General features: G+C 40.9%; 1 protein-coding gene across 1 annotated transcript in view; it reads left to right on the top strand.

The window, feature by feature from the left end:
- The window catches only part of MRPS23 (mitochondrial ribosomal protein S23), a 51,617-nt gene that overhangs the window by 14,873 nt on the left and 10,803 nt on the right, over nucleotides 1-25,941 (top strand). Inside the window, exons 3-4 of the mRNA XM_053697016.1 lie at nucleotides 7,539-7,616; nucleotides 25,307-25,430. Of these exons, the coding sequence (XP_053552991.1) occupies nucleotides 7,539-7,616; nucleotides 25,307-25,430 (202 nt within the window). The remainder of the gene's footprint in view (nucleotides 1-7,538; nucleotides 7,617-25,306; nucleotides 25,431-25,941) is intronic.

Below are 25,941 nucleotides of genomic sequence, written 5' to 3' on the forward strand. Positions count from 1 at the left end.
TAATTGGGGATGAAATCCCCCCCCCCCCCCCCCCACACGTTCCATGAGAATATTTTTAGTTTTTCCATCTAGATGCCCTTAAAGGGACACTGTACCCAATTTTTTTATTTTGTAATTCAGAAAGAGCATGCAACTTTCTAATTTACTCCTATTATCAATTTTTCTTCGGTCTCTTGCTATCATTATTTGAAAAAGAAGGCATCTAAGATTTTTTTTGGTTTCAGTACTCTGGACAGCACTTTTTTATTGGTGGATGGATTTATCCACCAATCAGCAAGGACAACCCAGGTTGTTCACCAAAAATGGGCTGGCATCTAAACTTAAATTCTTGCATTTCAAATAAAGATACCAAGAGAATGAAGAAAATTTGATAATTGGAGTAAATTAGAAAGTTGCTTAAAATTTCATGCTCAATCTGAATCACGAAAGAAAATTTTTGGGTACAGTGTCCCTTTAACAGTGAGAAGTGTAGAAGAAAAAAAGGAGTGGGGGAGGGAGGGGAAAAAAAAGAAGGGAGGGGGGGGAGATGGTACATCCTCTTTCTAGTTTTTAAAGTGAAGGTAAAGTATGGATGTTTTTCAAGCAGTACCAAAAAAAAAACAGTTTTAGATATAAACTCTTGGATAAGATTTCAGTATACAGTGCCCTCATTCATGGAATGGGGCCCATATTTATCCATATCTGGAGTCTAAATTGTTATTCTATCCCCTTACTCAAACAGAAGGCTTTAACCTCCTCGGTTTTGTTAAAAATAAAGGTTTCACCATCCTTATCCAGGATTATCTTGGCAGGGTATACAAGTCTAGCCCTTAGGTTAGCCCTAATTAATTGAGAACAAAATGGGGCAATTTCCCTACGTCTGGCCTGGGTTTCAAATGAAAAATCTTGAAATAAAAGTACCTTAATAGGTCCAATCATAATATTATTATTTTTACAATATAATCTGAGTATGTGAAACTTATCCTGAAAGTTCAAGAATTTGATGATAACTACTCGTGGTTTCACCAAACCATCAGGATTTCTTCTAATTGCTCATATTCTGTGAGCTCTTTCTATGGGTATCCTTAAGTTCTCTGTGTTGCTACCTACTAATTTGGGGAGTTGGGTAGCTGCAAAATTTATCAAATCTTGAAAGTCCCCTGTTTCTGGGAGCCCAGCAACCCTGAGGTTGTTGTGCATAGACCCATCTTCTAATTCTTCTATTTTGGATTGTAGAAAATTTAGTTTGGTGTAGTGAGAATTGGACATCTGGTCCTGAATTACTGCCCTATCTTCTATGTCTGAGACTCTTGCTTCTAATTCGTTCATACGTGTCACAAACTGCTTTATTTCACTAGTAGCAGCGAGCAAATCTTGTCTTAAGCCCTTAATGACCACAGCACTTTTCCATTTTCTGTCCGTTTGGGACCAAGGCTATTTTTTACATTTTTGCACTGTTTGTGTTTAGCTGTAATTTTCCTCTTACTCATTTACTGTACCCAAACATATACTGTTTTTCTCGCCATTAAATGGACTTTCTCAAGATATCATTATTTTCATAATATCTTATAATTTACTATAAAAAAAATTATAAAATATGAGGAAGAAATGGAAAAAAAAACACTTTTTCTAACTTTGACCCCCAAAATCTGTTACACATATACAACCACCAAAAAACACCCATGCTATATAGTTTCTAAATTTTGTCCTGAGTTTAGAAATACCCAATGTTTACATGTTCTTTGCTTTTTTTGCAAGTTATAGGGCAATAAGTACAAGTAGCACTTTGCTATTTCCAAACCACTTTTTTTCAAAATTAGCGCTAGTTACATTGGGACACTGATATCTTTCAGGAATCCCTGAATATCCACTGACATGTATATATTTTATTTTAGAAGACATCCCAAAGTATTGATCTAGGCCCATTTTGGTATATTTCATGCCACCATTTCATCGCCAAATGAGATCAAATAAAAAAAATTGTTCACTTTTTCACAATTTTTTTCACAAACTTTAGGTTTCTCACTGAAATTATTTGCAAATAACTTGTGCAATTGTGGCACAAATGGTTGTAAATGCTTCTCTGGGATCCCCTTTGTTCATAAATAGCAGACATATATGGCTTTGGCATTTTCTTTTGGTAATTAGAAGGCCGCTAAATGCCACTGCGCACCACATGTGTATTATGCCCAGCAGTGGAGGGGTTAATTAGGGAGCATGTAGGGAGCTTCTAGGGTTAATTTTAGCTTTAGTTTAGTGTAGTAGACAACCCCAAGAATTGATCTAGTCCCATCTTGGTATATTTCATGCCACCATTTCACCGCCAAATGCGATCAAACTTAAAAAAATCGTTCACTTTTTCACAATTTTAGGTTTCTCACTGAAATTATTTGCAAACAGTCTGTGCAATTATGGCACAAATGGTTGTAAAAGCTTCTCTGGGATCTCCTTTGTTCATAAATAGCAGGCATATATGGCTTTGGCGTTGCTTTTTGGTAATTAGAAGGCCGCTAAATGCCACAGCGCACAACACGTGTATTATGCCCAGCAGTGAAGGGGTTAATTAGGGAGCTTGTAGGGTTAAGTTTAACTTTAGTGTAGTGTAATCGACAACCCAAAGTATTGATCTAGGCCCATTTTGGTATATTTCATGCCACCATTTCCCCGCCAAATGCGATCAAATAAAATAAAAATTGTTCACTTTTTCACAAACTTTAGTTTTCTCACTGAAATTATTTACAAACAGCTTGTGCAATTATGGCACACATGGTTGTAAATGCTTCTCTGTGATCCCCTTTGTTCAGAAATAGCAGACATATATGGCTTTGGCGTTGCTTTTTGGTAATTAGAAGGCCACGAAATGCCGCTGCGTATCACACGTGTATTATGTCAGCAGTGAAGGGGTTAATTAGGTAGCTTGTAGGGAGCTTGCAGGGTTAATTTTAGCTTTAGTGTAGAGATCAGCCTCCCACCTGACACATCAGACCCCCTGATCCCTCCCAAACAGTGCTCTTCCCTCCCCCACCCCACAATTGTCCCCGCCATCTTAAGTACTGGCAGAAAGTCTGCCAGTACTAAAATAAAAGGTATTTTTTTAAAAATGTATAATTTTTTTAGCATATTTACATATGCTGATGTGTAGGATCCCCCCCCCCCCCCAAACAGCTCTCTAACCCTCCCCCTCTACCTTACTGGGAGCCATCATGGGTACTGGCAGCTGTCTGCCAGTACCCAGTTACTGCAAAAAAAATGCCTTTTTATTCTTTTTTCTGTAGTGTAGCTTGCCCCCCAAAGAACAACCCCCCTCCACCTCCCAGATCACTTCGATTTGTAATTTTTTTCTACTTTTACCCAACTTTTATTTTTAATAGCTTTCTGTAGTGTAGCTGTTCCCACCCGCATCCACCCAGTGCACGCACCCCCCGTGCACGCGCACGCCCCCGCCGATCCCGCCCCCCTCAACGTCATATGGCCCATCGATGGCCGCCCACCCGCCTCCCACGTAAGCTCCCACCCACCAACGATACCGGCCATCGATGTCCGGTGCAGAGAGGGCCACAGAGTGGCTCTCTGCATCTGATGGCCAAGGGGGGTTATTGCAGGATGCCTCGATATCGAGGCATCACTGCAATAACCGGAAAGCGGCTGGAAGCGATCAGGATCGCTTCCAGCTGCTTTCCAGACCAAGGACGTACGCCATACGTCCTCTGTCATTAACTGTATTTTTTTTTTGAGGACATATGGCTTAGACGGCATATTGGGTGGTGGGGTTTTAGAATGGTATATAAATCTTTCCATAAAAATTAGTGAGAATGGCTAATGTATAGCCCCTAAAAAACACTCTTGTGAAATATGGCTAATGATTAGCCCCAACGTACTCTTGTGCAGGTGTTATATATATATATATATATATATATATATATATATATATATATATATATATATATATATATATATATATATATATATAATTCTTTTTCAGACCAGCCTTATGTTGCTGGAAGTGCTTGGGAAACTGTGTGTTTTACAAAAAAACACGTGTATTTATCTTAAACATTACCCTATCAATTTGAAAGAAGAAACAATATAAATCACCCCTGGTGTTATACAATCTTACGAAAAAGAGGAAATATTGTGCCACATAACTTTTGCTAGCATCACACATTGTTAAAGTTAACCATCATGTCTCAAAGCATTATTCACTTATACTTATAAAAGGAGGAAGTATTATAGCAGTATAGTCTCAATTCAATTTCTGAGTTTGTATTATAGGGCCTAACAGGAAATTGACTTAAGCTAAGATTTTCTATCCCTTTCTTTTTCTCTCTTCTTCCACACAAGGGGAGTTAGAAAAGAGGGGTTTCTATATCCAAGACACCAAACCTGTATATTTTTAGTAAAGCTACCACAACCCAAATGAAAAAGAATTGATTTAAGCAGGGACTACCAACATGGCAGAGACAACCCTGTTATTGAGAGTACGAAGCCTAAATATATCTGTCTGAAATTCTATACAAGATACTAGGGTCACTAATCTTTATACAGCAGAAAGAACAGAGACATATACTATTATATTCTGCAACTTTCTCTTTACTTATGGGGAGTCGGCTAAATCAGTCCATAAAAATTCCTTCATTGATGGGGTCCTAAGCTTTCCAAGACTTACCTTGAGGTGGTATAAATAAGCACAGTCTTAAGCAAAAAAAGAAAAAAAAAAGTCTCAGAAAAGTCAGTCTTTCCTCTTTTTTGGGTAGTAGATTCCTGCTTTTCAACAGGCACATTTTATCCTCTCCTCCAGAGGAGCCTGTCTCCAATCTACCAGCTCTCTCACCCTTCAAGACAGCTCTAAAGAGATCTTTATAATGTGCTTGGGATGTTTTTACTGAGTGTTGATGGCTTGTGAAACAAGATGTTTTAGACTTAAATTGGGCTGTTTGGGCTCCTACAGGGTAAGTACAATACAGCAGAGCCACCTTTGCTACCAAACTGGCCTTCCTGAATACATGTTTATTGTCAGCACATAAGACTCATTTGGCAGAATACAGAGGACCTGGAACATAGGCACAGTACAGCAGAACCACCTTTAACGCTCCCAATTTATCCTTTCTAGCTGAATATTTTATATCAGCCAAAATATCCCTTATCGATTTTAGAAAAGTCTGATTGAGAGAAAAGAAAAAGGGGCTTTGCCGTGATACTTGACGGTTTTTTTTTAAGCCTTTTTAGTATTGATAATCCTGGACCTCTCCGACTGACCCGGGTCTTGGGCCCCTTGCCTCCCACTAGTGGTGCTATGCAATGACTGCGATAGTGTTTGATAGGTCAGCCAATTTCCCTCTACAACTCTGCTGGAGAAATCTCTTATTGGGTATAGTGCAGTAAGCCACTGGAGTCGGACACCTCCGTCTTCCGCGGCCTCACTTCTCCCGACTTCAGATTTCACTTTGGGATGATTCCTCCTATCACCTCTCTCCTCAAGCACTAGTTCTGTGCATTCGGTAGCCTCCCAGAGGTGTGTGGATACTCCTTTCAGTACCGGAACGCCCCTTGGCGTCGTGACGTTTCTGAGTCAATCTGCAGATAGAGTACCGGTAACTGCAAAAATGATGTCCCGGCCGGGCCGTTTCCTCACCAGCCAAGGATAGATGCAGGTGAGGGTAGTTCAAACTTGCTCTTTACATTAGAGCCGGGTGCTAGCATGCCACGATGGTGCTAGCTCCTCCCCTCCGGTATCTCCGCTAAAAATGGTAAAGTAGAATTTTTTTTTTCCTCATGTGTTTCTGATAGCACCAGCATGGCCTCACAGGTTTTGGTATGCGGATCTTATCCGGTTGTCCAGTTGCCAGCCTTGACCACTTCCTTTATGGCCAGACCTTCTGTCTCAAGGGCCATTTTTCCATCAGGATATCAAATCTCTAAATTTGAAGGCATTGAAATTGAACGCTTAGTGCTTAGTCATAGAGGTTTCTCTGACTCTGTAATTAGCACTGTGATACAGGCTCGTAAGTCTGTTTCAAGGAAAATGTATCATTTCATGGTGTTGCACTCATAATTATTCTTGGCATTCTTTCAGAATTCCTAGGATTTTACAGTTTCTTCAGGATGGTTTGGATAAGGGTTTGTCTGCTAATACTTTAAAAGGACAAATTTCTGCTCTTTCTGTCTTATTTCATAGAAAGATTGTTAATCTTCCTGATATTCATTGTTTTGTTCAGGCTTTAATTCGTATCAAACCTGTTATTAAATATATTTCTCCTCCTTGGAGTCTCAATTTGGTTTTGAAGATTTTACAGGATTCACCTTTTGAGCCTATGCATTGGATATTAAATTACCTTCTTGGAAAGGGTTTATTTATTTTGGTTATCTCTTCTGCTAGAAGAGTTTCTGACTTGTCTGCTCTCTCTTGTGAGTTTCCTTATCTGATCTTCCATCAAGATAAAGCTGTTTTACGGACTTCATTTACATTTTTGCCTAAAGTTGTGAATTCTAACAAAATTAATAGGGAAATCGCTGTTCCTTCCTTGTGTCCTAATCATAAGAATACTCTTGAAAGGTCTTTACATTCTTTGGATGTGGTAAGAGCTTGAAATATTATGTTGAGGCTACTAAAGATTTCAGAAAGACTTCTAGTCTATTTGTTATTTTTTTTCTGGTTCCAGGAAAGGTCAGAAAGCTTATTTGGAGGCGGGGCAGTCTCCGCGTCAGAGAATTACAGCTCCTTCTACTAGATCAGTTGCCACTTCTTGGGCTTTCAAGAATGAAGCTTCAGTTGATCAAATTTGCAAAGCAACTTGGTCTTCTTTGCATACTTTTACTAAATTTTACCATTTTTGTGTGTTTTGCTTCTTCGGAAGCAGCCTTTGGTAGAAAGGTTCTTCAGGCAGTTGTCTCAGTTTGATTCTAGTGCCTTTTGATTTGAGTTTTTTTTTTTTTTTTGTTTGTTTGTTTGTTTGTTTTTTGTTTGTTTTTTTACATTTTTAAGGAAACTTATTTTTTTGGATTTAATTTCTCAGCGGATTTAGCTGTTGTAATTGTATCCCTCCCTCTCTAGTGACTTGTGGATTTCCACATCTTGGGTATTATATCCCATACGTCACTAACTCATGGACTCTTGCTACTTGCATGAAAGAGAAAACCTAATTTATGTAAGAACTTACCTGATTAATTTCTTTCATAATGGCAAGAGCCCATGAGACCCACCCTATTTTTGTGGTTATAATTTTTTGTAGAAAGCACTTTATTTTTTCCAGTTCATCTTTTTATATGCTTTTTACTCTTTTTTTTTTTTTTTTTTTTTTTTTTACACCTCACTTCTTGACTACACATTAAACTAAGGTATGTGTGAGGTGGGAGGTTTTATTTATAGGCATTTTGAGGTTTGGGAAACTTTGCCCCCTCCTGGTAGGAATGTATATCCCATATGTCACTAGCTCATGGACTCTTGCCACTATGAAATAAATTTATCAGGTATGTTCTGACATAAATTATGTTTTTCGTTCTTATTATTCTTTCATAATAACCTTCACAATAACGAAAGCATTATTTTTTGTATTGCACAGCAAATTCTATAAGGCTTATGGTAGTGGACCCAGAGCATTTGACCTGTCTCGATCAAACTTTAAATCTACATGCCAGAGGTAAGATGCCAGTGTGATAGAGTAAAATGAAACCTTGCACTATTTTATTATTGTAGTTTTCCATGTATATACTGGGGCACAGGTTTTAGTCTTTGTGTGACAGAATCTCCATTGTTGTTTTGAAAGACTTACATGATTAAATCAAGGGGGAATTAAACTAAACTATTTCAAGGTCCATTAACTACAGTAGACTTGCACAATTAACAGGTGCATAATAAAAAAGCATTGCACTAACACTCTGAATCACAAGCTACTATACATATACACTGTGAACTTTGTGCACATGCTCAGTTGGAGCTTGGGCTTCAAAAAGTGTGCTTATAAAAAGACTGCAAAATTTGATAATGGGAGATAATTGGAAAGTCTATTAAAACTGCATGCTCTATCCTAAAGGGATACTAAATCCAATTTTTTTCTTTCACGATTCAGATAGAGGATGCAATTTTAAGCAACTTTCTAATTTACCCCTATTAACAGTTTTTCTTCATTCTCATGCTATCTTGATTTGAAAAAGCAGGACTGTAAGCTTAAGTGCCGGCCCATTTTTGGGTCAGCGCCTGGGTAGCACTTGCTGATTGGTTTGCTACATTTAGCCACCAATCAGCAAGCGCTACCCAGGTGCTGAACCAAACATGGGATGGCTCCAAACCTTATATTACTGCTTTTTCAAATAATGATAGCAAGAGAACAAAGAAAATTTGATAATAGGAGTAAATTAGAAAGTTGCTTACAATTGCATGCTCTATCTGAATCATGAAAGAACAAAATTGGGTTTAGTATCCCTTTAATCATGATCGTATAATTTTGGTTTTAGTGTCCCTTTAACTGAACTAAACTATAATAATTTGCTCACATATATCCTTATTTCACAAGCCACCATCCAATGACATTTGGAAGCATTTGCTGTGAATACACTCTACCATTTTAGACACAGATTTAGGTTTCCAGCGTTATAGTGCATGTTGCGCATGCATGCTTTCTGTTGTACAGATAATAAATCCTGAAAAAACACAACAGAGAAACACAGCACTTTAAACATTTTTATAAATTGGTATAGAAAAAATGGAAGTGCAGTTGTGTTAGACACCAAGGAATAGTCTTTGTGCTAGATCATATCACACATTTCTATTTAGTGACATCTTGATGCTTGAGGTCATAGCAACCAGACAGCAGGGAGTGGCTGACCCAAGACACAGTAAAGCAATAACCAGTTAGTTTAACACCCAGCGCTGCGAAAACTCAGCTCAGATGTGAAGTGCACCATCTACCGTAAATTATAATTTTCTTCTTAAATGGAAAGAGTTCACAGCTGCATTCATTACTTTTGGGAAATAAGAACCTGGCCACCAGGAGGAGGCAAAGACACCCCAGCCAAAGGCTTAAATACTCCTCCCACTCCCCTTATCCCCCAGTCATTCTTTGCCTTTCGTCCCAGGAGGATGGCAGAGAAGTGTCAGAATTTCTAATTTTTGTTTTTGTCTCTTATGGAAGGTAGTACTCTTCGGCATGGGACAGGAGTTTTAAGTAGTCCTGTCAGTCTCTCAGTGAGGACATGGATGAAAGTTAGAGTCCGGAGATGCAGGGAGTTTCTTACTGCAAAACCATCCCGACTTATATTAACAGCTCCTCAAGCAATCAGCGTTGTCTAACTTCGCTTCGCTGCCTGCTTTTTTCTCTCAAGTCGATGGCGGAGGCGATGCTACTATCTGTCACTCTTGAAGGGCCATGTTCCTGTTCCACAGCGTAGATTCCGGTAAGATCGTTTCATTTTACTTTATTCGTCAATGTACTGTAATGTGAATGTTTCCCGAGAGGCTACCACCTTTGCGGGTCTAACTTATACTTAAGGGTCTCAGTGAGTCTCTTTTAGTATCGTGGAATCAAAGGTTAATATCTCCTGAGGGGGGTTATTGAACAGGGGGGGGGTTTATAATCATGTTTGTTATGTGATTCAACCTGCTTATGTGTGATGTTTACTGGGCTCGTGGTTGGAACATTGAGGCCTTTGGAAGTGACTCGGCCTTTTGGTTGGGCGCACTTTTTTTGGACTGTACGGTTTGGGCGTGGTTATGTTCCGTTTTTCCATTTCCGCATTCTCAACCGCGTGGCGAAGGAAATTTTCTCGTCCGCAGGGGTCTGATCATAGGAGATGGTGAGTGCCCCAGCCATTGTGGGTGTCAGGTGCTGTTTTTGTTTTACTACTTTAGTCCATATTTAAATATCCTCTATCCAGTTATGGAGGATTGTGATGCTGAGACTGTGTTAATTTCAGATTCAGTTATGGAAGATTCTGATACTGAGACTATTTTTTTATTTCAGATTCTGTGTCCGGTGATGAATCCGGGGGGGGGCCTCGTTGACTCCTGTCAACAAGTTTTGTTCCGTATGCTATTTCAGGGCGCCTGGTTCCTCAGGCTCGGGGAATCAAGGGACTGCTCCGAGAGGCGAGTTCCCTACCAAATCATACTTCTGCACATGCGGCTAACCCAGTTTATGGTTCCTCCATGCGGGGTGGTGCGTTTCCCCCAGAGGTTACAGCGGCACGTTTTCACTTCCACATAATGTTGGTGATTGTTCGTCTGCAGAGTCCAGACTTTTATTTGAGAATGTGCTTGTGCCCTATTGTTCCGGGCCTTCTGCCTTAGGGAGTGCCTCTACAGTTCCCTGCAGGGGTATCTGTCCCTGAGTGTTGTGCCTTTCGTTACAGGATTGCGTGCTTTCGTGTGTTGCTCAGGCATGTTTTTCAGTTATTGAATGACCCTATCGTTACCAGTTACAGGGATTTTCAGTCTGATAATTTGAATGGTGCACCTCATTGGACATGTGGGGATGAAGTAATCTCCTGATTGTCATTTGTTTGAGATTTTTCCCAGTTTTGTAAGATAGGGCTCCGTTTGGCTGGTCCTGCGGCTAGACCTGTGTCTTTTTGGGCGTTAACCTCCGGGTTGCCTTATATTTTTTTTATATCCGATATATATTTTTATTAGTTTCTTTCGGGAACTTTCTGGGATTGATACTCTTTGTTACTTCTTCGAAAGTGGTTTGGGACATGTTAGTCCTATGTTAAAAATGTCTGTGTTCTGTATTTTCCCCTACGAGGGAGAATTTACGCTGCTTGCTGGTTGGGACCCTAGGTGCAGGCTGGTCCTGTCGGGTTCGTTTGGTCTTGATGTTCAGACACTTGGCGCTGTTCTGCTCAGCTGGTTCAGTAGAAGCGCTGAGTGCTCAGGTTTATCATTGTTTTTCATGTTCAACTAGCATTCGAGAGGACCTGTGGGTCTGTGAGGCGGGAAGTATTGTTTCAGTCCTTATAGCCTTCAGTCATACATGGCCGGGCAGGGGAGTTTCCCGCTGTGTCACTCTGACATCCGATTTCATCAAAACCTAGAGCATCTCCCCATGTGGTAGAGGGTTGGAGGACTTAATGCCCCTTTCCGCAGTTGAGCGGTTTGGCCTTCATCTTTAAGGTCTCTGGATTTGTCCTTTTGGGCTTGATCCAACAGCTTGTACAGGATAGCTGTCTAGCATGCAGAAGGTTTGTAGTTTGAAACCAGGTTTACACGTAAGCTGTTTATAGGGTTTCTAGACGCAGCTTTTACTCTTTGTTGTGTACTGTCTGTGAGTTGTAAGAGACCTTTGGGTCTACTTCCATTATCTCAGGGTGAGTTGGATCTCCTTTTAGGGATCTGTGTTTCCGGGTGATGGTTGTTCCCTGCGAGGACTTTGTTTAGCTCTGGGTTTTCCGGAGCTGGGTATGCTTAGTGCCTTTCTCTTCCTTGTGTCCTCTGCTTGAGCGGAGGTTATCGGGAGACTAGTCCTGCTAGTAGGATTTTTTTGACCTTGAGGTATCCCTTGGATGTCCTGAGGATTGGGAAGTATCTTCATACGACTTCTAGCCGTGCTCCTTGGAGTGTTGGACTTTAGATAGGGGTGGTTCCTTCCTTTCGTTGGGGCTTTCGAGTTCTTCTCGCTATCCGGATTCTCTGGATATGCATCCATTTCCTTTGTGTCTGGCTTTATGGCCAGATGGGGTGTTTAGTTCTAGGGTAAGGTTTGCCTGAACTATTAGGTGCCCGGACCTGTTTTTCCCCCTGAGACTTCTGGTTGCTGAAGCTTCGCTTGGCCTTTTTCCTGTCCCAGGTTTGGGTGGTTTTGGAATCTTGGATCTCAGGGCTGGTCGGGGTGTTCCACGGTTGTGGGAACTTGGGCCCAGATGATCCTCAGTGGTCTGGGGTTCAGATTTCAAACCTGTAACTGTCTAGGGACAGAGTGGTTCAGTTCCACCTTCTTTCATCTACCTGACCGGGTCATGGTTGGCCAGGTTTTCTGAGTATTTTTTTTTTTTTTTAACTCTTTGCCACAGGAGTAGCCCATGTCATCTTGTGGTTAGCTGTGTGGCTTGCGCCTCAAGGGTTGTTGGTTCATACCCAGCTGCTGGCGCTAAATGTCCATTTTCCGGTGCGCCTTTAGGGTTGCATTCCCCTGGTCAGCTTGCCCGTTCCGTTCCTGTGGAACAGGCGAATGGGTTGTGCCTCTGCTTGGCAAGCTATTTGTAGCGGGGTCCTTTTATAGGATGTCTGTGTTGGGAATTTATCTTCCCATTACCCGGTGCCCTTGGGCCTTGAGGAGTTGTTGCCCTTCTGGCATCATCCCTTTTCTTTAGGGGATTTTCTCCTCCCTATGGAGAATAGAGTTTTTGCTTGGGGCTTCTCCTGGATGGGAGGCAGAAAGATGGGATTGGTTCCCCCTGGGGTCTTGCTGGCTCCAAGTCAGACTTGTTGGGCTTTTATTTGGATAGATCCTTCAGTCTATGGCCTTGTTGTCTGTTTTCAGAGTCGGGTTGTACTTGTACTCTGTGGGGATGGCTGTGCTATCTTTACGCTGGTTCCTGTTTCGGGATTCTTTGTTCCCCTCTGTTGGATCCCTGAGGCTGGCTTGGTCTACCTGGGTGTGGATTTGCGGGTCAGGATGGCCAAGCGGTCTAAGGCGCTGCGTTCGGGTCGCAGTTTTCTATGTATGTGGGAGCTTGTTGAGTCTATCCTGTTAGCTCAGTCTGCTAAGGTATAGATTTTTCTTTCTCCTTGCTCCATTGATTTCAGAAGAGGGTTTACTCTTCCTTCAGGTTTTGAGGGTATACTCTCCTTCTCGGGGGCCTCATTTGAGGTTTTGTGTTCCCATTTTTAGGGACCTGTGTGTAGGTCCAGTGAATTAAGTTGCCTGGAGCGTGCCCTCTGTCCGGGGGTCACTTTTGCGGTCTGTTTCTTGCTTGACTGCTTCTTCTTCCTCGCGATTACCCTCAGTGTTGTCCTGTTATGGAACTCTGTGTTCTCAAACTTGGGGTTTTTCATCTGAGTGTATTTCACACTTTTTCATGGTCGAATACCTTGGTATTCTATAGTCAGACACTGGGAGGTCTTTGCCTCTAAAGTTCCATTCCTTGCTTGCAGGATGTTGGGGACACGTCTGTTCTGTCTCTGTGCCCGGTCTTATCCCGGGTTTCACTTGGTATTGGCGTGGCTTCCTTTCCATGTTTGGGTCCCTTTTGGGTCTCTGTGAGCTGGGCTCACTCTTGGAGGTGTTCTTTTTTTTTTTTTGTGTTTTTTTTTTTGTATTAGGGGACCTTTTGGTTTCCTCGGTCCTCCTTTGCCTTGTCCCCTTGGGGGTTTCGGCTGGTGTCCCCTTCATTTGTGGGGTGTGAGCGGTGTGGGACCGTTTGTTGGGCGACGGTGTCTCCTGGAGGAGTGTTGGCTCAGGCGAGTCCGTTTGTGGTCTCTGGTTTGGCTTCTGCACTGACTGCAAGTCAGTGTCATTGGGGCTTTTCCTCTTAAAATTTTCTCGGCTTCGGACGAAGCATTTTTTTTTTTTTTTTGTTTTTTTTTTGTTTTGTTTTTTTGTTTTTTTTTGAGTAGAGGTTCAGGCCTGGTGGGCCACCTATTGTACCCTCTCGTCTTGGCATTCCGTGTCCTCTATAGCTTGGGTATTGTTTTCCCAAAAGTAATGAATGCAGCTCTGGACTCTTTCCATTTAAGAAGAAAAACATAATTCATGCATACCTGATAATTTCCTTTCTTTTTTTATGACACGATGAGTCCACGGATCATCTTAATTACTAATGGGATATTCACCTCCTGGTCAGCAGGAGGAGGCAAAGAGCACCACAGCAGAGCTGTTAAATAGCTCCTCCCTTCCCTCTTACTCCAGTCATTCTCTTTGCCTACGTTAGTGATAGGAAGAGGTAAAGTGAGGTGTTAGAAAAGATTCTTCAATTAAGAGTTTATTATTTTTAAAGTAGTGCCAAAGTGTGCCGCTTTGTTCTAGGGTGTAGCCATAGTCCATATCAGTCTCTTCAGTAGAGCATTTGGTGGCTTTAGAGCAATGGGAACTTGTGGGACATAATTCTCACTGCGCCTCCCATGTAATTTTTGCTGCCCTTACCAAGAAAATGTGAGGGATATTACTCAGAACTTTTGTTTTCAATTACAGGTCCATGTGAGGGAGAGAACCTTGCAAACCTGAGAACTGCCTTACTGTCCGGCAGAAGATGAGGTAAGTGCTAACTTTATTCTGGGGGTTGAAAAGGCTCAGAAGAAAGGTTGGACACTTAATCTTTATTATACCTCGTTGGATTTGACCTCTTTAGCAGAGGGTTACAGATAGATTCCCCCAGAGGCTTAGGGGACACTTTGGGACAGATTAAACGCTGACACGGGGGTTGCATTGGACATGTGCTCTCATCTCCCGGCGGGCATTTTAATAATAGCCGACCAGGAAATCCCCTATTGACAAAACTGATGCGTATTCTAAGACGGGCTCAGTGTGAGGGGAGTTATGCTTAGTAAAAATATTTGAATCTCATCTCCCGACGGTTTGATAATAGCCGACTGGGAGATCTCCTATTACCATAACTAATGAGCTCTACAAAAGTCTAGCTCAGGGTGAGGTGCTGAAGGGGACTGTGTTCTCATCTCCCGGCGGTTTAATAGTAGCCGACCGGGAGAACACATATTGACATCAGTGTGAGGTGTTTGACAATAGAATTAGTCTCTCGGACTAGCAGCTGCCAAGCTGAAACTTATCTGTTATTGCGCTCCCGACGGTTCCGCGTTGTAAATATAAAAAGATCAATGGCAACCGGGAGATTGTTATACTCACGCCCACGATGGGTGGAGTTATGTGTGGCGCCAATTTAGTTGCGCGCCACTTTGGTAATTTTTTTCCGAGTATAGGAAGGGATGGAGGAGAGTGTTTACTCTTAATTAGAGAAAGTAACAGACCGGACAGTGTTTCAAAAGGTCTTAGTCCGGAATATTTACTGTGCAAAGGGCTGGCTGGCACTTCTGCTAGGTAGCTGAGGTGTAGAATGGTTTTCAGTCATGTGTTTTTTTATTAACCATGTTTGCACGTTTAATTTAAAAGTTACTTGTTAAAAATTTAAAGCGACAGTAACATAACTTAGAAAAAAACATAAGTTAGAGACAGTAACGTTTTTTTTTCTGGGTTGGTTTTTCTTGTATTATTCACCCATATGTGTGGCAGAGTGTTCCAAGAAACCCTACAAAGTATCTCTTTATGTTTTGATATGAATGGAGAGTTCCTTACTATAAGAATAAAAACTTTTTTCCCCCCAAAAGTGAAAACTATTTTATAACCCACACATGCAGTGCCCTGCGCCTCTTTACGGACTCCACCTGTAGTTAATTGACAAAACATTGTTTCCTAAGATCATTAAAGCAATTTCTGATGTGCATTTACTCAGTGAATATTGCTGATACAGTGTAGTAGCTTTTCCTAATTATCCTCCTTGTAGCATGAAGTGGGGGATACTTCGGTAGTAGATAAGGGGGAAATCTCAGACTCTGTCTGTGTAATTTCTTTCGTTGATACTGAAGAGTTTCCTTTTAGCTTAGGCTTCAACTCCTCTGTTGGTTATTAGAAGGTTTCTGATACCCTGGATGACTCCGACATTATCGGCGTAGTCAATCCTAATAAGTCCAGTACACATTACAAAGTCAGGGAGAAACTGGGTACCCCCTTTTCTCCATATACAGCAGACTCTATCCAGGAGTCTTGTCAATAGTACCCAGGGAAGGGGGTGTACATCGGAGTTTACATCTACCTGCGGTTTGTATTGCTTTGTCACCAGTGTGGTGGCGTACTGTTTTGGTGCGTGGTCTGATTCTATCGGACAGACACTTTTCTCTCGAAGAAGTCTGGGATAGGACTAAGGCAATTATGTTAGCCGCCTTCTTTATCCCAGATGCTCCTCTTCAAGGTTTAAGCTGGGAGCTAAGTTTTCAGGTTTTTGCCATATGGCCCGCAGAGCATCAGGAAAGATAGGGTCTGCGGAGACCTTGTTTGGACCCATTTTAGCGGAAATTCTCTCTGATATTGAGTGGAAAAGGGACATTCATTCCTTCAGGAACAGGGGAATGCAATTCACGTATTCTGCTAGAATAAAGGACAGCAGGCTAGACCTAACCCCAATCTGGGAAAACTCTGTATCCTTAGGATACAATCTGGAGTCAGGACTTTTCTTCCAGGGGAAGATATTTGCTTTAAAGATTATCTGCAGAAGAAGAGAGGCATTTTTCCATTGCATAGGAGACCTCTCTGATGTGGGAACGATAGTCCCTGTTCGGATTCAGGAACAGAGTCTGGAATTTATCCCAACTTGTTCGGGGTTCCCAGAAGGAGGGAATCCTCAGTCCTGTTTGTACTCCTCAAGAGTCTAAATAAATTCATAAAATTAACGTCATTCAAGAAGGAAGCTATTCTTTTCACTTTCCCTTGTTTCAAGAGGGTCAATCTATGACACTGAGGAATAAAGGACGTGTATTTGCATGTTTCCATTCATATGGATCATCACAAGGTTCTAAGGTCTTTCTAGTAGAGCTGCGCATCTTCACTTGTCTCACGATTCGATTCTATGATGCATCGCGATGCATCACGATTACTACACTATTTCTGCCCATTTTTTAAATTTTTTCAGAAAAAAAAATTCAAGCAGTCAAAATATTGAAATAAACTCTTTTTTTTTATTTTATTAGCTCAAAAAAGGACACTCTTCCTGTGGTACAAAATTACAGGTGCACTCCATGACTGTCAATTTGTGGCAAACAAACATCACGTGAATCTGGAACACAACACACAGCACAGAGTGTGCACACAACACACACATGTGACATATACAATCAGTTTACACAGTTACAGTAGTACTAGAGACATTTAAAACAAGTAGCATTGAACTGAACTACTATAACTACAGTTTCTTCTTGATGATTATATTATCTTTATGGGATCACAAATATAATTAGTTAGTTATTAGTTACTGTTAAAGCAGTACTACACACAACTGAACAGTGACTGAGTCTGTCACTGAACAGTACACACAGTCACACACAAACAAACAATACATAAAAAAGTCCACAGACATCAACGAGTAAATCATGGTGAAGAAAGGGTGGCACGCCACTCACCTGAGGTGTGTGTGCTTTATTTTTGTATTGTGCTGTTGTGTGTGTGTGTGTGCTGTGTACTGTCTGTACAGTATATTTGTGATCCAATAAAGATTTACTCAAGGCTTTTCCTTCCCCTAATAATAGTGGTTTGGCTTCAGTGGTCTCATTCTCTGCACATAGACAGTTAGACACTAGACAGACACTAGACACTGGGACACACACAAACAAAAACATTCAAAGGCACCACAGCCAGTCAGCCACAGTCACACTCATAGACAGACAGACACACATACAAACAAAAACATTCAAAGGCAGATAAGGCACTCAGTCTCACACACACTCATAGATACATACAAACAACATTCAAACTGGCACTCGCTCACAGTCACACTCACACACTCATAAAGACAGTTAGACAGTACACACATTGTTATTGTTAACTGGTTGGTTATATTAGGTTAACCCCTACAGATCTGCCTGGGAGTGGGATGGCATTTGGGATCATAAACAAAACATATGATATCTTTCTTAAAGGGTCTATTTAAAATAGACAATTTTTAGTGTGAATAATCCCTTATGCAATATGCACTCACTGCATTGCAAACAATACAGGTGTGCTGTAAACAATAGCACAACATCTACAAAACAGAGCACTTCCTGATTGGCAAACATCACAGTAACACTAGAAGTAATAATAGACCTTATACAACAAGTAGCATTGAACTACTAGATTAACTAACTTTGATTATCTTTATGGGATCACAAATATATTGTTACACAACACATACACACAGTCAAACAATACCAAAAAAAACACACATCATAAAAAGAGTGAATCATGGTGAAGAAGGGTGACACCGCACGCAGCCACGCACACATGAGGTGTGTGCAGTTGTGTGTTGTTTCTTTTGTATTGTGTGTGTGTGACTGTGACAGTGAGTGACGTGGTCGGTCGTGTCGTGTACTAGTATATTTTGCGATCCAACAAAGATTTACTCAAGGTTTTAAGCTTCATTTTTCAAAAAGCTATAAGCTATAACATTAACAAATATAAAATAAGTTAACAATACTGCACTGGGCAGTGGGGCACACAGCACTTTCTGGATGTGCCAAAAAACATTAAATATTAATATAAACCTGAATCACTACTCAGAATTATGGAATATGTAGGTTTATCTGTAAGAACACTAGTTGATCCACATGCTCTGGTTTGAGGGTGCTTCTTTTTGCCGTTACCACATCTCCTGCAGTGGAGAAAACCCGCTCTGCAGACACGCTTGTACCTGGGATACACAAGTATCGCTTTGACAAATGAGAGAGGAGGGGAAATATGACCTCATGTACATGCCACCAGTTCAAAGGGTCTTCAGTGAGAGGCAGAGATGGAGCTTTACAATATTTCTCTATTTCCTCTTCAGCCTTGGCATAGGGGGTCTTGGGTTCTATTGTACCTTCAGTGTCAGTGAAAGACTGTCCCAGCAAAGTCATGAGCAGCGATGTGGACTTTCTTTTGGGAGGAGAAGGGTTATCCTCCTCGATGGGTGATTCTTCTTCCAGAGTTTCTTTTCCCTCAGGCAGTGGCACTTCATCCACGTTTGTCCTCCTAGATGTAACTGTACTAGTACACTCAATTTGTGTTTGAACAAAAGAATAGAAAAAATAGCATTCATTATTACCTCTAGCAGCCAGCCAGCTAATGCTATGTGTGTGCTCAGAGAGACAGTAATGCATAAATGCATGCAACAGCTCACATCTATTAGGAGTGGACGGAGGAGGAGGAAAGTTGACTGACTGTGGCGTTTTCGAACTGTCTTATATAAATAAACCTTGTACTCATTAAACTAGCTACTAAGCAAGCTACTGCTAGCTAAGCCTATTTTGTTATGGATGGTATGTTTTATGTTTGTTTTCAATTTATAAATTTTTCAAGAAACATGATGCAATTAAAATTACCTCCAAGGATGCAGCCTCCTCAGTCACTCCTCTGTATATCTCCAATCTCTCCTCCTCTGTGAGAATAAAAGGCAGTCCCTTAAAACGAGGATCCAGGGAAGAGGCTGTATAAAGTATCTTCTTCTCTGCCTCACTGCTGTACCTCTTCAGGAGATCTGTTTTGATGGCATTCTTGATCTCATGGATCATGGGTGTGTCTCCCATGGTGTCTGTCATGTTCTGGAGCAGTTGTGCATTTAGAGGTTCAATGAGAGAAACAGTTGGATTGCGCTCTTCTGACATCAGTGTGGTTGCATCTTTCATTGGCTTTAATGCACTCACAGAATCCTCTGCATTTGACACATCTGTTTCGTTGAGAGTCCAGAGATCTGACTCACTTTTTCTGACTTCTGGAGAAAACAATGTGGCACAGATTGCAGGTTGCTGTTCTAAGAACCTCTCGACCATGTCATATGAGCTGTTCCACCTTGTTGTCACATCAGTTATCAGCTTATGATTCTTCAGGCCAGACATTTCTGTTTTTCTTTCAGACAGTGGTTTGCTGTAGTGCTGCGGTGAAAAAATGTTGATATTCGTCCCACTCTGCCTAAAAGCCTGGAGAGCGTGGACACTTTCAGCGCCCGCTGTGATGCGAGATTCAGTGTATGGGCGAAGCATTTTACATGAGGGAATTTTCCAACTTGAGCAGCAACAATCATGTTCGACGCATTGTCGGTCACAAGCACTACAGATTTATCGGACAGCTGCCATTCTTCCACGACACAAGACAGTAGCTCCGCCAGATGAGAACCCGTGTGAGACTCATAAACTGCTCTCGTTTGCAGCACATGCGACAAGATCTGCCAGTCCTTGCTAACGTAATGTGCAGTTACTGTTACATAAGACTCCATCGAGACTGAAGTCCATGAATCACACGTTGTTGCGACTCGACTGGCTTGGCTCATTGATGCAATTACCTGAGCTTTTGTTTCGTGGTAGAGTGCAGGTATAACGTTTTCTGTATAGTGATTGCGTGACAGGATCTTATAACGTGGCTCTAGCGTCTTCAACAGGTTGCGAAACCCAAGGTTTTCCACAACAGAGTAAGGCCGTAGGTCCTTCGCTATGAAAGTTGCCACAGCTTTGGTTGTTCTCTTCCCTTTTTCAGAGGTGGGCGGCAAAGTTGACAGCATTGCATCAATTCTTGGCTGATGAGCTTCAGCTAGTCTTGTTATTTCCTTGGCAGTGGCACTGGCGGCAGGTGTTAGCATCTCAGAGTGAAAACGGCTAACGTGATTTCTCAAGTTAGTAGTATTCCCTAGGTATTTAATTTTTGTGTGACAGGCTTTACAAACCGTGTGTGTCTTGTCCAATTCGTGCTTTCCAGTATGTTCATAAAATCCAAAATGTGCCCAGATGCTTGCTTTTAAAATGCTAGGTGCATTTTTTATCTCTCTATCTTTTTTGTCTCCCTCTGTCATTTTAGCATGCCATGTACATATGTGACGGATGATAGAGGAACCAAAATAATTCAATGGGCGGAGGTCCATTCTTGCTGTCTGTCGGCGATCCACATCTCAGGGGTGGACTTCTGGGAAGCGGATTTCCTGAGTAAGGCAGACCTTTCATCAGGGGAGGAACTCCATCCGGAAGTGTTTTCCAGCCTGATTCTCAGGAGTCAGCCGGAATTAGATCTCATGGCATCTAGGCAGAATACCAAGTTCCCGAGCTACAGGCCGAGGTCCACGGACCCTCAGGCGGTACTGATAGATGCCCTAGCGGTAACTTGGACTTTCAGTCTCTCTGAAACGGGCTCCTTGGAGATTGAACAGGGTTTTCTGACTTGGTCTTAGAGACCATGATTCAGGCTCGTAATCCTGTTTTCTAGAAGGATTTACCATAAGATATGGTGTGTGTATCTCTCTATTGGTGCGAATTTTAAGGCTACTCCTGGAGTAGACTTCGGATTCATGGAAATCTGTCTTTTCTCCAAGAAGCTATGGAGAAAAGTTTTTCTCGGCAAGTTCCCTAAAGAGTCAGATATCTGCCTTGTCTATTTTGTTCCGTAACCATCAGGCGGACGTCCTAGACGTACAATCATTTTGTCAGGTCTGGTCAGGATCAGGTCTGTGTTCCAACCAGTTACTCCTCCATGGAGTCTGAATTTAGCTCACCAAGTTTTTTCTAGGGGCTCCGTCTGAGCCTATGCATTCCTTCAATATTAAGTTATCTTGGAAAGTTTTATTTCTTGTTGCTATTCTTCTGCTCGTAGAGTGTCATAGTTCTCGGCATTGCTGTAGGAGTCTCCTTACCTTATTTTCCATTCAGATAAGGTAGTTTCCATACTAATTTAGGATTTCTTCCTAAGGTTGTTTCTGATCGGAACATTAATCAGGGGATTGTTGTTCCTTCCTTGTATCCTAATCCTTCTTAGAAGGAACGTCTTCTGCACAATTTGGACGTGGTCCGTGCTTTAAACTTTTTACCTGCTGGCGACTATGGATTTCACCAGTCTTCTGCTCTATTTGTGTTTTTCTCACAAGAAAGTAAGGGCCAGAAAGCTACTTCTCTTTCTTTCTGGCTGAAGAGTATTATACGTTTTGCTTTTGAGATTGCTGGACTACAGCATCAAGAGAGAGTTAAGGCTCATTCCACGAGGGCTGTTGCTTCCTCGTGGACGTTGAAGAATGAAGCTTCTGTGGAATAGATTTGCAAGGCTGTAACGTGGTTCGCTCTTTACACTTTTTCAAAGTCCTATAAATTTTGCATTTATCTCCGCTGAGGCCGCTTTTGGGAGTAGGGTTCTTCAAGCAGTGGTATCTCAGTTTAGGTTTCCTGTCTTGTCCCTCCCGTATCATCCGTGTACTCTAGCTTGGGTATTGAATCCCATTAGTAATTTAAGATGATCTGTGGACTCATTGTGTCATAAAAAAGAAAAGAAAATGTATGCTTACCTGATAAATGTATTTCTTTTTTGACACGATGAGTCCACGGCCCGCCCTGTTCTTGTAAGACAGGTTGTGGGTTCTTGTAAACTTCAGACACCTCTGCACCTTGGCTTTTCCTTTCTCTTCCTAACTTCGGTCGAATGACTGGAGTAGGAGGGAAGGGAGGAGCTATTTAACAGCTCTGCTATGGTGCTCTTTGCCTCCTCCTGCTGACCAGGAGGTGAATATCCCATTAGTAATTAAGATTATCCGTGGATTCATCGTTTCAAAAAAGAAATAAATTTATCAGGTAAGCATACATTTTCTTTTTCTTCTGATGGAAAGAGTCCACAGCTCCCCACCCGTCATTTTATGTGGGGCGTCCTTATTATTCTTCTGGCACCTTTCACCATGATATTTCTTCTACTGTTCCTTGTTCCTCGGCAGAATGACTGGGGGATAAAGGGAGTGGGAGGAGTATTTAAGCTTTTGGCTGGGGTGTGTCTTGCCTCCTCCTGGTGGCCAGGTTCTTATTTCCCAAAAGTAATGAATGCAGCTGTGGACTCTTTCCATCAGAAGAAAAGGAAATGATCAGGTAAGCATAATTTATGTTATTACTGTCCAAACAATAGTGATACCGAAGCCTCACCATTAAAATGTATCTCCACACACACATACTTAGTGAGACCTCACCTCCATATGGTGGTACAACCAACTTCTTATAAACGCCAAGTCACTTCTATTACCAAGGAACAGTAACACTGTTACTTATGTTAAATGTGAGTTATTTTCATTCCCAGTTCAAGAAGTATATCTGCCATACATAGTCATAAGCCTACTGTTTAAAGTTCACCAAAGGATTCTATATAGCCCCTCAACCTGATTTCTTGCGAAGTTTAAGCTAAAGATTCAATCACAAGACTTGCATCTATAAAAACTTTTTGAGACATTTAAAACATTATGTTTTAGTACTCTCTGCAATTGTGTTAAATACAAAGTGCATAAACAATTGCTTCCAACAAATATATATATATATATATATATATATATATATATATATAATGTCAATTCAATAGAAAAGCACTCACCGGTATTGATGCAATAAATTTCTTTATTAGTGATGTTTCGGGGAGTTTAACCCCTTCCTCAGACCATAAAAAACATGTTACATGTTATAGACTTTCCCCATATTTATACCCCACACCGTGCAGTGACAATCCGAAATGAGAATGCACACCGGCGTTCCAGTGGCGCAACTGCGCATGCGCCAACGGTCAGTGATGGCATACCACCAGGGGCAGACTAAAAAGCAAAGTGATATGTGTTAAAATGCGGCTGAGTGTAACCCTGGATAACATGCACCTGTCAGATTGTCATAATTCACCACATAATTACTAGCTTATCTTCGTTATTAATACCTTACAGTAGCAATGCTGTAATAAACTTGTACTTTCCGTGCGTAAATATATATATATATATATATATATATATATATATATATATATATATATATATATATATATATATATATATTGCGGGTAAAGTAAGAAATTGGGTAATCCTAGCATTACCCAGGTAAACTTGACATTACCCAAGCATCTGTAGGGAAAGCTCGATCCTTGAAACCCCCCCCCCCCCCATGCAGAGGAAAAAAATATAGTGTTGATGGGGGAAATTACATTAAGGAGCAACAATGTCCACAGCACTTAGAAACAACTTGTCATGGCATGAGTAAGAGTCTGTGGACTCGAAACGTTGCTTTGTCTAAAGTTTTGGAATAAAATTGCAAGTTGTTTCTAAGTGCTGTGGACATTGTTGCTCCTTTATGTCATTTTGGGGAATGGGCAGACCCCCAGTCTTCACCGGCACTTGCTCCGTTTGGTTGCTGTTACTGTAATATATTGGGGGAATTACATTACATCGAGCTTTACGCGCAGCCGCTTGAGTAATGTCAGGTTTACCCGGGTAGTGTTAGGATTATCCGGATTTCTAACTTTACCCGTAACATATATATCTTCTTTTTTTTTTTTATGTGCAAATGCAAGCACATTGTGCGTGCTCTAACATTATTAGCACCCCTATCATATACAGTTGCGATCACATGGCTATTGATAATGTGAATAATAAAATAGGCAGTTAGATAAATATCAACGGACGGACACAGAACAGCAATAATAGCATGGTATATATTAGGGATGTGTGATATGGTGAAAAAAGAAATCATGATTTTTATTTTTTTTATGAAACGTGATTGTGATTTTATTAAAATATTTTTTAAACATACATTTTGCATTAATAAATGCATTTAACTGTTCAGAATCTTCAAGTACACATTTCTGCTGGTTCACTAAAGCACCTTGATTAATAATAGATGCTAATTTAAAGAAATAGACATGTGTAGGCAAAATATACAACCGGTTATACCAAAAGTTTCCTCTTACTCACAAAAAAACCAACAAGCCTGAGAAACATTAAATTACAAACATAAACTAAGTTAACTGCCTGTGATGTGCTGCATTACCAGTAGGTAGCCAGTTCTTTCCATATTAGCCATGGCCATGATTTTTTGGACATTCAGTCACCTAGGAGTTACACATGCTGCAGGGTATGCAATTAATGAGAAACAGCAGCACTATTTATGTTTGTGTGTAAGTGCAGCTCACTCTGCTACACAAGTAAGTCATATAGCTGAGTGTCAGCCCTGGCATACTTACAGTTTTATTTATTTTTATATATTTGTTTTGCTGGGAATACCAATGTCAACACTTGTTTGGTTGAAATAGCAACTAGTATACAGATTACAGAATAATAACTTCACTAAAACTAGCTGGAAACTTTCTGCCCATCCCTACACACAGGAGGGAATGAGGTGACATGATATTACTGACACTGTGTTTCTCTTACCTCTCTGATGAGAAACTTATACCAGGGAAGTAGGCAGAAATACAAATTATTTTAGATATTCTAACATTAATAACAAAAACTTTACTGAAAGTTACTTTAAACTAGATGTATTTTTCTAATAATTAGGACACAGCATTTATTGTGTAAATAATTGTTTTTGATTCTTATAAAGAAATTTGACTTTGTATTTTATAGTGATTTGTTGCATATGTTTTTATAAGTGCGTGGTTTTAACTTTGGTACTTGCAGGGTTAATTCATGTATACATTGTAGAAAATTAATTGTGACCACTAGATGGGGAAAGGAGATTTGAACTTCCACTTACTGGGTGGAGTTATAAGAGCTATTTTAATTAAGATTCATTGTGGATTAGCGTATATGATTAAGCGTATTATACCTGAAACGTTAATTTCTGAAGGATTTTGTTCTACTGTTGTGTTGGTATGTGAACTGTCATTATGCATTTCAGGTTTGTAGAAAAATACACTGAACTACAGAAGACGGGAGAAATTAATGATGAGGAGCTGTTTGATGAGACGGGAAAAGCACTTCTGACTGAAGGAATCATTCTGAGGAGGAAGGGGGCCCCTTGGGTATGAAGACATATAACTATACCCCAATTCCTTATGTTATTAGACACTATGGTAGTTTAAATAGAAGTATACTTGAGCTCACTGTGTTTGTAGCATGAAACCTTTATAAAGGGACATGAAAGTCAATATAAACATTTGTGATTCAGATAAGAGCATTCAATTTAAATAAAAACAGTTTTTCAATTTATTAGAGGGTAGCAGATTCAGGAGAAATTTGAGGAAGCATTTCTCCAACATAGGTGTGTCCGGTCCACGGCGTCATCCTTACTTGTGGGATATTCTCCTCCCCAACAGGAAATGGCAAAGAGCCCAGCAAAGCTGGCCATATAGTCCCTCCTAGGCTCCGCCTACCCCAGTCATTCTCTTTGCCGTTGCACAGGCAACATCTCCACGGAGATGGCTAAGAGTTTTTTTGGTGTTTAAATGTAGTTTTATTCTTCAATCAAGAGTTTGTTATTTTAAAATAGTGCTGGTATGTACTATTTACTCTGAAACAGAAAAGAGATGAAGA

This window comes from Bombina bombina, unplaced genomic scaffold (genome assembly GCF_027579735.1).
Source record: "Bombina bombina isolate aBomBom1 unplaced genomic scaffold, aBomBom1.pri scaffold_866, whole genome shotgun sequence".
Lineage (NCBI taxonomy): Eukaryota > Metazoa > Chordata > Amphibia > Anura > Bombinatoridae > Bombina > Bombina bombina.